The 18,535-nt window shown below is 45.8% G+C and overlaps 1 protein-coding gene across 1 annotated transcript in view; it reads right to left on the reverse strand.

The window, feature by feature from the left end:
- GALNT4 (polypeptide N-acetylgalactosaminyltransferase 4) overlaps nt 1-18,535 on the reverse strand; it is a 755,766-nt gene that overhangs the window by 339,893 nt on the left and 397,338 nt on the right. Inside the window, exons 4-5 of the mRNA XM_085606793.1 lie at nt 11,559-11,728; nt 11,272-11,461 (exon numbers count right to left, since the gene is read on the reverse strand). Coding sequence (XP_085462919.1) covers nt 11,272-11,461; nt 11,559-11,728 — 360 coding nt within the window. The remainder of the gene's footprint in view (nt 1-11,271; nt 11,462-11,558; nt 11,729-18,535) is intronic.

An 18,535-nucleotide genomic window follows, 5' to 3' on the forward strand; every position in this document is an offset into this window, starting at 1 on the left:
CCCGGTACATAATAAAAAAAAACATTGCAAGACGCTGCTCAGTTATTGGCTCTGGGTTTGTCGGGATCTTGGTAAACCTACAAGTCCTACATATCCCCACAACCAGAAAGGTCCAGCGGATGTAACGGTATATTGCTTTCAAACAACTGACATAATTAAAAGAAGTTACAGGTGAAAACGTTGACACAAATGGCTGCTTTTTTCAACTAATTTTCAATTTTTCCTATATTTAACTGTTGATTTCTATAAAGAAACCTTGAAGGATCTACACAAATGACCCCTTGCTGAATTCAGAATGTTGTCTGGAAGAAGGTTGAAAGCACACAAAATAGCAAAAATAGGCTATATCCCGGTAAAATGCCAAAGCTGTTAAAACATTTTTGGTTTTCTGTCAAAAGTCTGTCATGCCCTAAAAGCTGGGAAAATGTTGATTTCAGCCCCACAAACCCCTTTGTTGAAATCATTTGCAGGGGAAAAAAACTGACACTTATATTTGCAGCACTTTTTTCCCATGTTTCCCCCAAAAAACACATTTTTGCTGTATTTTGGCTAATTTCTGGGTCCCCTCCAGGGGAATCCACAAACCCTGGGTACCTTTAGAATCCCCATGATGTTGGACAAAAAGGACGCAAATTTGGCATGGATACCTTATGTGGTGAAAAAGTTACAGCGGCCTGAGCGCGAACTACCCCAAATAGCCAAAAAAAGGCTTAGCACAGGGGGGAAAAGGCCTCGCAGCGAAGGGGTTAAACACGATGTGTAAATCACTAAATCCAGGTTAAGGCCACAACTCATGGGGGTACTGTTGCTGAAAACGGACCAACGATGTTCATCTTTTTAAAGCATAGCCCTTTCTGGTGTTCTTCCATATGAAAAGTGGATTGAATAAAATACATAGAGAGATGTGGTTTCAGACAAGGTCGGCCCTGGGCAAGTACGGATCTGTAACATTTCAATTTATTATTTTTTCCCCAGCAATATACTTTGAACAGAAACGCTGTACAAGAGAAAAGTTTCGGTACAAATCATAAAATACAGTTGCAGTGCTTGATATAGATTAGAAGTGTGAATTTATGGATGGTGGAATGGGAAAACTGACGTCACAGAAAGATAATTATTCAGACATTTCTTACATACACCACATTTGTGGGTGCCGAGTGAGAAGGAGGCATAGGGACACGACATTAAAGGGTGTGTTTGGTGTCAATCCTTATTTAGGAAGTAGCGTCTTAAAAGTTGGTGACAGAGGTGTAGACCTAAACTCGAGGAAGCCTGCTCAGGTGGAGTAGGGCAAGCAGTGACAGTGAAAACTGAGCTGGGCCTAGGGGGATTTGGGTATTGTGAGTAGGTGAAGGTTGACAGATCTTTAAGATCTTGTTAGAGTGTGGAGGAGAGGGTGCTGGTGAGTTCAAAGGAGTAAAGACCTGGTTGGGATGTGACGGAGAGGCTATTGGCAATGTCACTGATGCTTTATATACCAGGCTTAGTAGTTTAAATTGTGCCTAGGCGCTGGCTGAGACTGAGGCAACGTGCCTGGAGGAGGAATCGGAAGGCTGGCTTCATGGCGAGGCGAGGCAATAAGCACTCATAGTAAAAAAGAAGCGGGAATTTGTCGGTAGGAGTAAGAACATATTTGTGGAAATCCATGAGCAGGTAGTTAGTTTGTAAACAGCACGGTTGTGTTCTTTTGCCATGCTGAATAGAAAGTGGGGACAGCTATATCTTGTACTACCAGCTGATACAGAGATGATGATTATGACATAGAAATACATATCCATGTAGGAATATTGATTGCTAATCTACGATGAAAATTGGTAATCAAAAGGCTATGAAGCAGGGAAAGAGGGAAAGAGGGTGAAAATATGAAGCAGATCATCAGAGTAGAGGATTTCATTTTTAGATTTGCTGAGCACAGGGAAGAAAAGATGTGGAAATAATGAGGCACTAAATACTTTACGGCACTACATTTGTTCTCCCACCACTCTCCATTTACCTGAACTCTAAGACTGCCATTCAGTGTCGTCCTGGTGACACCTCCTTCCGTTCCTGCTGCGCTTTAACTCTGCCTTACTCCCTCCGTTTCTGCTTGCTTAGAACAATCGAGAGTAGTTAAAACTGTCTTCATTCAAATTATCATATTTCTCTTCTTGTTTGTCCATTTCTTGGTAAATCAGTTTACTGGAACAACTTTACTTTGTCTGCCTTTATACCCCAGATCTCTGAGGGAGTTGAGACTCTATTGGGAACTTTGAAGCCTGGAGACCTAATGGCTACCATCCTGCTTGAAAGCACTGAACGCATTAAAAGTGGAAAGCTGAATCCATTTCTTTTGTAGTTTTTTCTTACTGTTTTGGGGGTGGGATGGGACCACGTCATTGCTGTAAGTCACTCAAACATGAGTGGAAGTAGCAAGAATGGGCCTTGGTTTGACGATAGGACTTAATTTGATTACATTAAAAAACTAAATAAAGATAAGTTGGTAAAAAAAAAAGGCAGAAGCTGAAATGAGGGATACTTTTATTCAGGATAGAGGTACAGCATGAGAACAGCAGAGGGTCAAGAACAGAATCTTGGTGGAAGCTCACAGATAGGAGGGTGCACACGGACAGAGCACCAAGAGATAGAAAGCGGATGGTTGGAGAGGTAGGAGTTGAACAAATCAAGAACAGCATCATAAATCCCAAGGGAGTCAGGAAAATTAAGCACTGACTGGGTGCCGATTGGCTCTTTTAAGGTTGCAAGCTACTGAGAAATACTGGACTTTTTCAATTTGTATAACTGCAATGGCATGTTGGTTTCACTGAAGGGATATTAGGAAGAATTCAAGGTTGGAAGTGGGATGTCAGAGGCATAAATATTTAAAGTTGGAAATGGCTGCTCTTCAGATCGGTGAAGGAGTTGCGACAGATGAATAAAGTGGCAACTGTATACATTATTGAGATAAAAAGGGATGAAGTTGGGATGTAATTTATGTCTCAGGGTTGGTGAGTGTTGAACATGGCCCTTCTTAGGGGGAATTTACCCCAAAAGGTTTTCTTTTATATTCCTAGTCTCTCCGGATGACCGCAGGAATCTGGGCAACATTCCTTCTTGCAGGGGGACACCTCACCCGCACTAGGCAGGGGGTGCGTACGTGATGGATTTAGGTGTTGTACCCACGCGAGCCCCATAAACAGGTACACCACATTCCCGGGGCTGGTACGGCACTGGCTAGTATTGGGATGTAGAACTGAGTGTGCCATCCACAGGTCTGTCAACCATCTATCAGGGCACTATTGCGCCTCTGCCTAGGGTGGTTTCACTTACGCCTCGGCCAACCCTGACTGGGTCGTCCCATGCCATGAGGGCACCCCCTCCCCCCCAGGTAAGCCCTGAAGTGCGCATGGGGGTGGTAGGCTGAAGGCCAGGCGGGTACATATGGATGTTCCCTGCCCAGGTAGTGAGGAGCTCCTCTTCCCCTGGGATACTCCTGGGGTGTTGCTAGTTCTCTCGTGTGGTATAGGGTTCTGAGCAAGTCCTCACTGTCAAGCGAGTGTGGAAGTGGGTGCACCATCCTACACAGGCTAGGAAGAGGCGCTGACACAGTGTTCTAAAACATGGGCCGGTCTGCCAATGCAGACCTGGGAGTGCACACTTACATCTGCAGGGTGTTAACTATGTGCACTGGCCCTTAAGCTGTTTCGAGTATGTGTCCAGCCTATCGCTGCAAGCTGGAGGATGCGCTCTGGCACCTCTGGCATTTTGGATAGGTGTCCGTCCTGCCTTCATGAGCCGGTGGGTGCATACCTGTATCGCAGGTATGTTAACACTGGGTGCAGGCCTGCTTTTGAAGGCCTATGTCTGTGCGCTTGCACCTTTGGTGCCAGTGGTGAGGTTACCGGCGTGCCCTCGATGGCCGGGTGTGCTCTATCGCACCTGTAAGGGGTCAACCTGTGTCCAGTTGGCGCGGGCTGGATAGTGTGTGCGAGTTTGCACCTAATGTGCGAGGGCCAGGGTAAGCCCATGGGCCCGGTCCGCCATCGCAGACCACTGTGTGCGCACTGGCATCCATCATGATTAAAATCATGAGCAGCCTGCCATTGCAGGCTGCCACATGTGTGCACCTGTACCTATGGTGCCCTTGACTGCATGTGCACTCTGCCATAGCTGACCTGTACTTACGCATGGACACCTGTGTTAGTTAAACCTGGTGCACAGACAGAATATCGAGTTTTTAATGTCGACATACATAAATATCGAGTTGGAAATATTGTGATACAGAAATATCGACAGCAAGAATATCGTGGTCAAGAATATCGACTTTAAGGTGAGAAATATCGTTTTTGAAAATATCGAAGTCATTAATATTGTTTGCAAATATATAGGGGCCGATTCCGATCCTGGAGAAACCGGGTACGAACCGTCGGTCGGAGCGTTTTCTCCGTCCGACTCGTCCCCGGTAAAAACACCATACAAACATGCAAGTACGATTTGTACGGAAACACCATTTCCGTACGATTCGTACAAAACACCGACCAACACAAAAACACATACAAATGTGATCCGGGACGGTGCGTACGCGACATGCGGACGGAGTCAGGCAGCTTTTTACGTACCAGCAAGTACGATTCGTACCGACAGCACTCCGGAAGGCTATATTTTTACGGCACCCAAAAAGTGCCGGAAAAGCTAAGTACGCCACGAAGCGTGAGGAAAATGGGGCCCGGTACGCGCCGAACACCCCCCCCCAGCCCCCGTATGTACGCGCCGGACCCCCAGCCCCCCGCGGACGGACGCGCCATACCCCCAGCCCCCCGTGGCCGGACGCGCCGGACCCCCACCCCACCCGTGTATGTACGGCGCGGACCCCCACCCGTGTATGTACGGCGCGGACCCCCACCCCACCCCTGCATGTACGGTGCGAACCCCCACCCCCGTATGTACGGTGCGGACCCCCACCCCATGCCCGTATGTACGGTGCGAACCCCCACCCCCGTATGTACGGTGCGGACCCCCAGCGCGTAGCGCTCGGGGTCCGCACCCTACATACGGGGGTGGGGGTTCGCACCGTACATACGGGCGTGTGGTGGGGGTCCGCACCGTACATACGGGGGTGGGGTGGGGGTCCGCACCGGACATACGGGGGTGGGGTGGGGTGGGGGTCCGCACTGTACATACGGGGGTGGGGTGGGGGTCCACACCGGACACACACGGGTGGGGTGGGGGTCCGCACCGGACATACACATTCCATTGCAGGTCGGTGTGCGCACTAGCGCCCAGGTAATGAAGAATACCTGTGTGTGTTTTCACTACCTACGAGGCTTGCTCTTCCCATAGGTTAACATGGGGAAGTGGTTGACATTACTTCGGGCTGCAATAGTGGATTGCAGTGGAGCAGCCTCATGATGTTTACTATCAATAGATTTGCCATGCCAAACCCTTTCTAGGGGTAAAGGTGGTTTTGGCATTACTCGCTTAGAAAAAACACTTAAAGAATATGGGCATATCTATGTTCTAAGAGTCTTGGGTGCCATGGTGCCTAGCGCCAGTGGACACCAAGGGTCGGAGAAGCACATTGTGAATTCCCCAGCAACAGCAGTAAACCATGGGCATACAATTGGAATACAGACCTCTGCCATTTGAGGGTCGAATGGAATAGATTGAAGGAAGAGTTTTTGACACATGGCCTCTAAGAGCCAGATCATGACCCCACTAAAGATTTAGCTCTACATTCTACAGCCTCGTGGCAGACAGGCCTACAATTTAGGGGAGAAATCTGTGGTTCAGTGGGAAACCCCCTAAACCACCCCTAACTTTAAAGGCACACAACAGTATAATCACTGGTGCCATCCTGCAGCATGGGGTGAGATACGCTTGTGGGGAGTACAGGACTGGAGAACCCAGACTGCGTGATGCACACTGCCAGAGTACTCTGTTGTGCACATAGAGGATTACTGTCATTAAAGGGGACACCATGCCCTTTCTGAATAATGGGTGGCCTGGGCTGAAGACCTGCTGAAGTGTGGCACCCTAAAGTGTGCTCTCCAAGGGCCCGTCAGCAGGCCTCCTGTTCTTACAGAGCTACCAGGGACATCAAAGATCACTCGTGAGGGACTTACACCATCTACCACTGACATCTGAAGAGCAAAGCCCACATCGGCAACTGAATCCAATCGGATAGAGTTGTGTGAGCGTGGAACTAAGTCTTGTGCCTGGAGACCCGACTGTCTAGTGCGGAGCCCCAGAAATCTTGGCATTTGGTTCCTGTACCGCAGAGACCCTGACACTCAGCCTCTTGTTGGTGGTGAGCGGATTCTCTAGTTGCGGGACTCCACGGGGCCCGCGTTGTTGATCGTTTGCATCACACCTACTGCATGCTCATTGCATGCGGTGGCCTAGGAGGTTGGGGTGTACCTGGAGTAGTGCCTCATTCTACCTCATGTGGCTCTGCTGAACTTGAGACCGAACAGGTCTGGTGCAACCTGCATCATCATGCACCGGACGTTGTGCCTCATTTCCAGGGAGGTACGGAATTAGCAACTGTTCGCTGTGCTGTGTGTGCCCAGAATCGCCTGGTGCAACCCATATCAACGTGCACCGGTCATTGAGCCTAATTTCCAGGGTGGTATGGAATTTAAAACTCTTTGTGTTTGAGACCTGAAGTGTCTAATGCGACCCATACAAATGCTCACCAGATGCTGTGCCCGGATTGCCTTGACACAACCCTGATCAATGTGTACCTGTCAGGTTGCCTTCTACCAAGAGGTTACCCTGTGTTATTCCCCATTCATCGGTTGTTTCCCTTTCACCCTCATTGCAGCGTAACAACTGCCCTCTCCCCATCTGGCCCCTCCCGAAGACATCTTTGCGCCAGGTAGTAGCGAGAGATTTTGAGTGAGTTGAAGGAACACTTCAGAGACAGTTTGGAAGAGGATCAAGAGACTGCATGAATCCATCGTCCTTTGAGACCTGTGGGTGAACTTCCTGAGTGGCTGCTAAATTACCCTTGTTTATGCCTACCTCCTAATTAAAACTTGCTACATATCCTCAACTGCTTCCCGAGGACCAGACTAAGTGTACCTTTAGCCGAGTGCGGCCTAGTATCCGGGAGGAGGTGTTAGTTATCTTCCATCGAGGGTATAGGCCAGTCAGGGTGAACTAGAGGGTGGAGGGATGCTGGGGTAGGGAGTCTGCAGGGTGTAACCCATTGACCTGCTGGGTACCAGTAGCACTGCGTTAGGGTGCTGAAAGCGTATGTGTGCAAGAGCATTCCATACAGACTGGCTAATATCTGTTGCACTGTCTGCTGGGTACCAGTAGCACTGCGTTAGGGTGCTGAAAGCGTATGTGTGCAAGAGCATTCCATACAGACTGGCTAATATCTGTTGCACTGTGTAGCGGAGTGAGTGTGTGTGTGAGTGGGAGTGATAGTCGGCAGACCGCCTAAGATTCACAACACTGGCCGGCGGTGCCGCTTTATATGTTGATTTCATGCCATAAACATAACACATTTGAAATTGGGTTTATCTGCGCGACTCCATCCCGCGGTGCTGCTACAAAATTTGCCAGTTTCGTATATGTACATATCTTTGATATCGTTGTGACCGAGGGTGTGCCCTATAACCATGTGGGATTGTATAATCAGGATTGCTAGGGTGGGTCTGGGGTGGACAGCGTGTCACACTGCATAATGTTGCTCTCTCTCGGTGGGGGGACAAAAGTACATGATGTCCATGCTATTGATTTAATATATGTGTTGAATGTTGAATATAAACATTATTACACAAATCCTGTGTGAAGTCTCTTTTGTGATGCTCAGTATATTTGTTGCTAGTGACTGTTGTGCTTTTGCTTTACACATTGCCTCTAACTTAAGCCTGAGCGATCAGTGTCAAGCTACCCAAGGGTGAGTACAAGTTATACATCAAGTGTAATCACCCGCCCTTGCTGGGAGCAGTAGGTTCTGCCTGGCTAAGGCATCCCTTCTGCCAACCAGAAAGTGCTGGTTTCAAAAGTGAGTTCATGTGGAGATCATGTAGATGAGGGCATGGTCAGACAGGTGTGGTTTGAGGGTAGGCATAGCTTTTATTACTCTACCATATTTCTTTTTTTATAATTCTTTTTATTAAACAAAAACAGCTCGACATTACAGATATCACTTGAGAGAAGACGCAGTGATCCATATGCACATGTTTACATTGATTTACAATCATAAAACACAGGTGATCAAGACTTTTACGGATCGAAACATTCTTCAGTTGAGGGAACTTCGGGAGGGTTACAAATATTTCCCCTGTACACATTCCATTTGGTCCAGACAGCTGACCATTTTTGGGGGACAGCCCCGTGCTGTATATACAGACTTTTCCCTGAACATGCACCAGTCCATGTCTGTTTTCCACTTGACAATTTTAGGTGGCGATGTAGCTCCCCACAGCTGTGCTGTATTTCGCTTGGCAATCATAAATCCCAATGTAGCCTACAGTTTGTCTTTACTTGATAGATCAGTTGGCTCCCATACATTTAGGAGGTACCTCTTTGCTTCAGGACGGACAGTCATTGCTAACACCTCCCCCATGACTTCGTGCACTCTACCCCAGTCTTGTTGGATGTGTTCACCCTCCCATATGATATGCATGAAAGTGCCCAATTGGTCACAATTCCTTCTGCGCCCTCCTTCCTCCGCCTGCCCCATACGGACTAGGCAGGGCCTGGCAACATATACTCTGTGGAGTATTTTGAGCTGGATGAGTCATAGTCTTGCTGAAATGGCCACTTCCCGCGGGAGGCCACCACCTCCTGCCATTCTTCCTCGTCCAGTTCCAGCCCGTCACCCACCCAATGTTCCCTCGTCTGCACCAGGGGATCTGGAGAGTTGTTTATCAATTTTTTATAAGTCATGGTGATCGCTTTTTCCGGAAGGTAGCCGTCCAGCAACCTATCTTCTAGGGGCGAAGCTTCCGGGGGAGAGGAGCCTGTCTCCAGGTGTGCCTTCAACACATGCCGGATCTGTAGGTACCTATAGTACTCGGAGTTAGCTAACTTGTACTCCTGCTGGAGCGCCTCAAAGGTTAGTACATTACCCTTCGTCCATAGGTCTCCAACTTTTGAGATCCCAATGAGATCCCAGCTATTGAACCCCTTCGAGGCTCTCAACATCCCCAGCTGTTCTGAGTCCCACAACGGTGTTGCCTGTGTGAGTTTCCGCCCCCACCCCAGACTTTTGGTCGCTGCATGCCAGATTTGGACTGAATGGTTTGTTGGTCCTGTAAGGCGGAATTTGTGGGGTTTAGAGTATAGAGCTCCATTATAGTTTCCCCCAGGTAATTGCCATCGGTCCATGGCATACCCCGGGTCATCGGGACTCCGATAAGTACCTTGGTTGATGGCTGCTAGGTGTGCAGCCCATTAATACTTCTTGAGGTCTGGGAGACCGATTCCTCCATCGTACCATGGCAAAACCAGTTTATTCAGCGCTATACGGGGCCTACCTTCCCACAATAACTGTCGCTGCAGTCCCTCAATCACCTTGAAGTACCTTACTGGGACCACATCGAGGGAGTTTTGCAGGACGTATAGAAGACGTGGCCGCGCCATCATCTTAAAAAGAGCGGCTCTTCCCAACATCGAGAGTGGGAGCTCTTTCCAACTTGCTAGGTCGCGTCTTAATCTCTATAATGGGGAGAGCAGGTGACGGTCATAACGGCACTTAGGTTCTATTGTGATGAATATCCCCAGGTATTTAAAACCTGATGTCGGTATTTGTATTGGGCAATCACTAGAGGGGAGGTTCTCCACTGAATACGTACATAAGTGACTTATTCCAATTATTTGAGTCCCCCGAGAATCTACCAAAGACCGTAAATATATCAAGAACACTGCAGAGGGATTTTTGGGGGGAGGCTAGGTATAGAAAAATGTCGTCCGCATACAAAGAGATGCAGTCTTCCCAGTCCTCTGACCATACTCTACCATATTGAAGTTTGAACCATGACTAGTGATTGATATTAGGCTAGAAAAAGTCTCAAGAACTGAGAAATTAAGAATCATGGTCTCCTTAGTGATTAATATGTTGAATACTATTTAAACACTAAGACACACCTGGCAAAATGATACTGGGGACGTCTCAGAGGAGAAGTGGGCAAATAGGATGGCCTTCCAGCAAAGCCTCTAGTGCAACATGATTCCAACTTATTCATCTCATGAAGTTGCACTGCAAATATATGACGTAAGTTAGGCCATGCAGAAGCAACAAATGATGACCGGAATGTGGAATAAATCACACATTCTCCCCACAGTCAGGAGATCTGTGTTAAATCCATTGTTCCTTTGCTCACTACGCCACCCCAGTTTGGACCCAGCCATATGCAAATCAGTCTTGACCCTGATCCTCATGGGAACAGAACTGCCAAGCCGGGTCCTTGCTAGACCGGAAACAAGCATCTGGGACCGGTTTCGGGTTTGTGGCAGGCAGGAAGGGCAGAATCACCAATATCCTTGTATTTATTGCCTACAGGGAGTGTCCTGGTATTACTTCCTTTTGGGACTTAGCGTGGACAATTTTGGGAGAAGCTATAGGTCACCAACTGGAGAGTGATCCCAGACTGGCCTTGCTTCAACTCTCCGTTAGAAGCTGACTCCAATAGATATAAATATGCACTGCTTCACTTGGGGTTGGTGAGGGTGAAGAGGAACATCACTAGGCACTCGCAGCAGGCATAATCACCGGATTGGGCACATGGCTTAGATCAATGCATGACAGTGGAGATCCCGATATATCAGGTAAGGGACTGCCAACACAAGCACTCCAAAACATGGGAGGAACAGATCGAATACAAGGGAATCGATGCAACGATGTACGCAACTCGGAAACTGGCTACAGAAGACCTAAGTAGTTTGGCGAGACAACGGCTTACACAAATTGAGTTAGATTAGGCAACATTGTGGTTGGAAGAGAAACGTACTAGGAAAAGAATAATGATGTTGTATGGGTGCTGTGATAAATTATAAAGAGATTAAGCCGGTTCAGAGGGTCACACCATGTAATGTAAACGTTTGTTTTATGGCGATTGCTTTTATGTTTTGATACCAAAAACGAATACATATTATGAAAAAGAAAAATTAGGGATAAATGTGATGAGTCTGAGAAGTGGAACACTCAAGTGGAAATTAGTTGAATTTATTTTGTTTAATTCACATGTGTGGTATATTTTATCACACCTTGGGAGGAACTGAGTTTGTAACATATATATCATTTTCTATTTTCTATAAATAAAGAAAATCGTACTATACCTCTCCAGTAGTGGCTCTAGCCATCCAGCAATGCATTCACAGTGGCAATCTAAGAATGTGAGCACATCCCCAGTGGCATACGTGGCTCCGATTAATCGTGCACGGACCAGGCCTTCTCGCCTATTAGTTCTTATCAAGCGAACTCGTTCCAAACCACTGATATAAACTTCAAGCTGTGACTTCAAATACACTTAAATATAAAAAAAAAATTATTAATCTGTAACCGCCCAACATCCTTTCTTTTCACACTGTGCAAAAAGTCTACAATCTACGTCAGCATTTGTTACCTTTATCACTATAGTCATCCACAAGTATAATTTCTTTTAGGAGTACAGCAGGAGATGTCTCTAGAACACTGTGTATCGTCCTCAGCAACGTCGACCATGCTTCATTGTAGAATGCAATCACAACTGATGTGGTGGGAAGGTTTCTGTAGTTGAATGTCTTATGTTTACATCTAGACATGAAACAAACACACTGTTATTTTCTAAATTAAATGTAAAATATTTTAATGCTTCAAACATCATATCCAATTATCACCATGTGACAGTAATACTAAAACATTTACTAATATCTATTACATGCCAAGAACCTCAATCTACATCGTAAACTCAAACAGACGCAGAGAATTGCAGAGTGATCACTGAAACATGTGGCATGTTATACTGGACTCTGTAACCCTGAGTAAGGAAAATAAACCAGGTACAAATGAGTTACATAATTATCTGTAGTGTAAAACGTTTATAGAGCAGAATATATAGTATAGACAACTTACAAAACACTATAAAAATTCACAAATCGCTGATGGGTAAAATATGAAAAATAGGTTCTCAAGGACACCATGAAGAAGCATGTTTTAAAGTCACACCTTTGCTACTGGTAGGCACACAGCAAGCATAATAGGTTGAGCCTTCTCTTCCGCTACATACATGTTAAAGATGTGTGGATGCCGTCTAGCGATCAGTTTCCCAAGACGAATCTACTCGGCCAGCTCTATCGGTCGCAGCCTGCCAGACAGTGCAGATGTCTGGTTTGCTAAAGACATTTTGAGGGACACTGAGAAACCTGACCAAAGAATCCATTCCACCCACTGCTTACAAATGGCTCTGTGGTTTGTATTCACATTTTCTGGCTTTCTATTTGCTAGCCTTATTTGCCCTATGCTGTCCAACTTGAGTTTGTCCCTCCCGTTCCCCAAACCTTATTTACTGTATTGTTCCACAAACTCACTTTCTTTAAACAGGCCTTTAAATCTTGTTCTTGTCTCCTCACATTTTCTGTGCCTTCAAAGACAGAGTTACATTTAAGGCTTTGTCTTTCAGGGAGCTTGGTGTTTACTTTCCTTTCTCTGACTTCAAAGTGATAGAAATTATGTGACAATCCTGCTGAATATCCATTTAAGAGGTGAGGGTGTAGGAAGTTTTTTTTCTTCTAATACACAAAAAAAAAAGTAGTGAGCTGATGTTTCAGAATATATCAGAATTAGTACAAATGAAGCACATTATTTTTTGTAATTCTGAAGTGCGGTGGAAACCAATATTTGAATACGATCAAAACACATCAATACACAAGGTGATGACATAAAACTGAGCAGTGGACCTAGAGATAACTACATCACTCTCACCGTTATACCCCTATGGTCAAAGAGAAGTTTGGATAATATCCTATGTCCTGTGTGCACTACACTGTATACACTTTCTGCCCATAAAGTGTTCCCTACCCTGGGCAAAAAATGCATACAAATACAAAAACCAAGAACAATGTTAGCACATGACTATTTCATAGTTAATAAAAATGATTCTCAGGTGATCCAGTGGTATTCTTCGTTTATTAATGCTTCATATAAATGTTAGTAAAAAACCAGCCAACTTGTTTTGTCGAATAGACAATGAAATTCTTCAGGGCAGAAAATTCACTGGCATCATTTAATTCCAGTCATATCGTCATTATAATGGATAATGTTTCCTACATGTAAGCCATTTCGGATGCGGCATCTGTATCAATAATATTATGAGATGCACACTTTGCGAACAAGATTTTCAAGTAGTCATCCAAGTGTTGAGCTCGGATTGTCAAATTAATAAAAACAAATCAACAGGGGAATGTCCACCCTATACTTGGCACTTCGATGTGTGCTGTGAAGGGAGAAATCCCTCTGTAATTCGGCGTCCAACACCAGACGCCGAATTACTGAGGCACGTGTCCGTTCACAGCACACATCGAAGTGCCAAGTATAGGGTGGACATTCCCCTACTGATTGAATCTAATCTACTCTACTATAACCCACCCAATCTATCCCACTGCAATCTACCCCACTCCATCCTAATCTACCTCACTCCATTCCAATCTACCCTATTCTAATCCACCCAATCTACCCCACTACACTCTACTCTAATCCACCCCACTCCAATACACTTCACTCCAATATACCCTACTTTACTCTTCCTCAATTTATCTCACTCCACTCCAATCTAAACTCCACTCCTCCCCACTTCACTCCAACCTATCCCAATATACCCACTCCAATCCACCCAATGTACCCCACTCCACCTCAATGTCCAACACTCCTTTCCCCTCTACCCAGTCTACCCAACTCTACTTCACTTCAATTCACCACATGCTATACAAATCTACCCCACTCCAGTCCAATCTAGCTCACTCCACCCCAGTCCATCCCACTCTAATCTACACTACCCCACTCTAACCCAAATTATCCTACTCCAATATACCCCATCCAATCTGCCCACTCCAATCTATCCCAATCTACTCCACCCTAACCTAATCTACCCCACTCCCATCTACCCTACCCCATCCCAATCTACATCACACCACTCTATTCAACTCCATTTCAATCTACTCCACTGCAATCTACCTCACTCCTTTCTATCTCACTCCAGTCTACCCAACGTCACTCCAATCTACTCTACTAGAACCCACCTAATCTATCCCACTCTAATCTATCCCACTCCATCCAAATCTACCCCACAACACTCCAATCTACTCCTTTCCACTCCTACCTATCCCACTCCAAATGACCCCACTCCACTGTAACCCACCCCACTTCAAATCACCCCAATCCACTGCACTCCACTCTTCCCCAATCTATCCCACTCCACTCCAATCAATCCCAATATATTCCAATCCACTCTACCCCGAACTACCCCACTCCACTCCAATTTATCCCACTTCACCTCATCTACTCCACTTCACCCTAATCTACCCCAGTTCAATCTACTGCACTCCCCACTCCAATCTACTCCATTGCACTCCAATCTACCCCACACCAATCTACTCTACTGCACTCCATTCTTCCCTCTTATATTTCACCCAATCTACCACACTCCAGTCCAATCTACTACACTCTACCTCAATCCACTCTACTCCACTCCAGTCTTCCCCACTCCACTCTACCTCAAAACACTCCACTCCACTCTTCCCCCATATACCCAAATATATCCCACTTCACTCTACTCCAATCTACCCCACTCCTATCTACCCCACTCTAATCTACCTCAATCTTCTCTACTCCAATCTACCCCACTCTACCCCAATGTTCCCGAATCCACCCTGATTCAATCTACCCCACTCCAATCTATCACGCTAATCTACCCAACTCCCCCACTCCAATCTACCCCACTCCAATTCACCCCAGTATACCCCAATCCACTCTACCCCACTCTACCGTCACTCCACTCTACGTCAGTCTACCCCACTCCACTCTAACCAGTTTCAGCCTACCTCAATCTATCCCACTCCAAACTGCTTCACCACACCACTAACTTTTACCCATGCTGAACAGCACTCACACGGGTGAACGTATTGGCTAAAGCACATTGTCCGAGCCAATATCTCTCGCATACGAGACCTACTGGCTTTGCCAATGTTTATTTTAATCACAAGCAGCGCCTCTGACCACCGACTTAGGAGCCACATGTGTGCTAGCATACTGAACTGCAGCAGGCACCGATAGCCGCATTGCTTTTACTGGGCTTTTACTGGGCTAATCCCCGTTTCTATGGTTTTGCCACGAAGACTACACAGCTCCTCGCTGGGTTGGAGCCTTCTGGCTACCAGTGGAAGCTCATTTAAGGTACAAAGCTTTCATGAACATCCTGTGTTACAAAATAGGTAGGGACAACCTCCCACCCTGGATACTATAACAGAGTTGTTCACCAGCACCCATTAGTGAATCAAATAGCTAAAAAATTAAGCCATTTGCAATCGAGGCAGGTTTGAACAAGTAAAGACAAGCTGAATAGGTTTTTTTTGCAAAGAATTGGAGACATCATGTATTTTAGCTTGCTGCATGCAATGTTTGTATTATATCAGGAAAATCAACAGCTAAAAACAACAGTCCACACACTGAACTGTCAGTCCAGCTGTTTTGGCATTGTTAGACTGCCCTGCGGGCCAGTCAGACTTTGAAGCCCAATTCAATAAAGTAACATGCAAAATATCTCAAGTAGTTCTACATTCCAACAAGGCTCAAATGTTCCCCAGCCTAGCCATAAAGTAAGTCAGACACCACTCCAGACGAGACACAAGATCAGCAATAGGATCATACAAAACAAATGGAGGTTAGGATTAACTACAGGGATAAAGGAAAAACTGAAATAAAAGGTATATGGAACAATAGATCGCACATTCACAGTTGGCATATAAAAACGCACACACTCACAGGGTCAAAAATGATTTAAAATTCTCACATTTTGAGATCACTCGTTGGAAACGTAACCCATGAATCATAAATTACCAATAAGTATGTAGTTGGCTGTACGAACATACAAAACAAAAACCACAACCACACACATAGAACATAGGGCCTCATTATGATGGCAGAGGGTCTGCCATCGCCAGCTGTGCGGTGGCGACCCACCTGCCATCTGACAGCAATTTTCCCCTGCCAAATTAAGATGGTGGGGGAAACGGACCGTGGCGGGCGCAAAGACCGCCCGCCACAGGCAATCGTTCCAATTGCCTAGTGGAGCGGTCAGCATCTGTAAAATGGCAGGTACCGTGTGCCAAATTACAATGCTGCATTCCCGCCAGTCGGTGTATGGTGGTGAAACCGCCATTCACAGGCTAGCGGGGATTGCATTTGGGGGCCAGTTGTGGGTCCCCCTTGTGTTGGGGGGAGGGGGGTGCACTGGGGGGGTACCCATGGTACCCCCCTACATTTCTCTGCACTAAGTGGTAGGCACCGTGTGGTGCCTGCCACGTAGTTCAGGGAAATGCAAAACATGGCTGTTTAGCATTGCGGCGGATGCTGCAGCCAGCAGTACCCACCCCAATGTTAAATGACCTGGATGTGACCGCCATGGTGGTGGTCGCATTGTAATCTGTGGTGCGGGACCTCCGCCTTAGAGGCGGGCGGTCCCGGTCACCGCAACGATCGTAATCACCCCCATGGTTTTCTTTGTTTTTTTATTTTAACGTTTTTTTGTTGTTTTTTAAAATATTTAATTTTTAGGTTTAATCATATACAAACACAGCATACTTCACTTTACAATGTTGGCCTCTCAAGTCCATCCCCTCTTATTCTTCATGGTTTCATCTACCCCTTATTTTACTTACATCAGTTTCGGGCTCTGAGGCGGCATTTTCCATTAAATACTCTGTTAGTGGTCCCCATATGTCTTTTGGCTTGGATGCTTCTGGAATATCCTCTGCATAAAGAGCCAGATTTACTTTACAGTATACCATGTCCTTAATCCAATAATCCAGTTTACAGGAAGACATTTCCCTCCAGGCCGTTGCCACCTGTCTTTTGTCTAGCAGCAACGCTATTGCTGTGAATTTGTGTATACCTCCTTTCAATGTTGGAATTAGGACAAGCATACATACCTGTGGGCTGCACTGTATTGTAACTACAGTCATTTTGTTTATGTATTGTACTGCAGATAACCAGAAATCTCGTATTCGCTTACATTCCCAGGCTAAGTGCTGGAAATCTGCCCCTTCCCTCCCGCAACTGTGGCACATATCATTTTCTATGAGCCCATATCTGTGTAACCTAGCGGGTGTGTAGTACATTTGTTGTATTTATTTGAAGTGTATTATACGCAGATTGCAGTTAGATGCTAGCTCCTTCGTTTGAGCACAACAGAACTCCCATTCATCCTGCGTGATTTTAGGTTGCAATTTTTCATTCTAGCGTTCTAGAGCGCGGTTTGGGGTGCTTTCCATCTCTTCTAGTGCTGTCTTATATAATTTGGTAACTAGTTTACCCTTGAGGAGGTTGCTAGGAGTGCTTGTAGTGTGTTTAATGTTGGTGGTTCTTTTGGAAACATAGGATATAGCTCCTTCATAGCCACTTTGAGCCTTTTAATATATATATGCGAATAGTGGTGTTTTATTTTGTATGTATTGCAAGCTTTTGGTTGTGACGAATCTGCCCTCTGGAAACATATCATCCATCTTATCTATTCCCACCTGCTTTAGGATTTTAAGCGCCCTTGGTTACTGTGTAACCAATAAGGCTGGATAATATCCAATAGGCAGAAGCGGGGCATATAACGGGAGCTTGTGAGCTCTCATTCCTAGGGTCTGCCACACTGTGGTAGTGCAAGAGATTGTATTTAACTCTGGTTGCGGGGTCCCTCTTTTGCAGTGCAGTAGTAAACTATGCAGTGGGACTGGATGTGCATCGCCGTATTCCACCGCTATGAGTGGCGTGTAGGCATGTGGGTTATACCAGTAGTGTGCAAAATATGTGTGAGCACATAGGCAGTATAGATACAGATCTGGCACCCCAAAACGACCACTTTTAAAAGGCCGGGTCAATGAATCCCATTTTCATTTTACCCCAGTCTGTTTTCCTGCCCATACACGTCGCAGTAGTTGTGAGCGTATGTTTGCAAACAGTGAGCCTGGTAAGACAATAGGCATATTTATAAAAAGGTAGAGGTAGCTCAGGAGTATTATCATTTTTATTAGAGCTATCCTATCTGCAAGCAATAGCGACATTTTTATCCATCTATCTACTTGTTTCTCCATTTTTGTAAATGCCATTCCATAGTTTTCCCTTATTACCAGTTCTGGGTCTCTGTGTATCCACATTTCCAAATATTTTACTGGGTGCGTCGACCATTCCAAAGGATATTCAAGTGTATGTGGTATGGTGCGTTCCGTTAGAGGAATAACTGTCGATTTTCCCCAGTTTATGTTTAGCTCTGAGAACTGTCCAAAGCAAATGTATTCGCAAAGAATGGGCATGTGATACATTTTAGGCTCCCTGACTTAGAGCACCATGTCGTCCGCATAC

Source organism: Triturus cristatus, chromosome 5_2 (assembly GCF_964204655.1).
Source record: "Triturus cristatus chromosome 5_2, aTriCri1.1, whole genome shotgun sequence".
Lineage (NCBI taxonomy): Eukaryota > Metazoa > Chordata > Amphibia > Caudata > Salamandridae > Triturus > Triturus cristatus.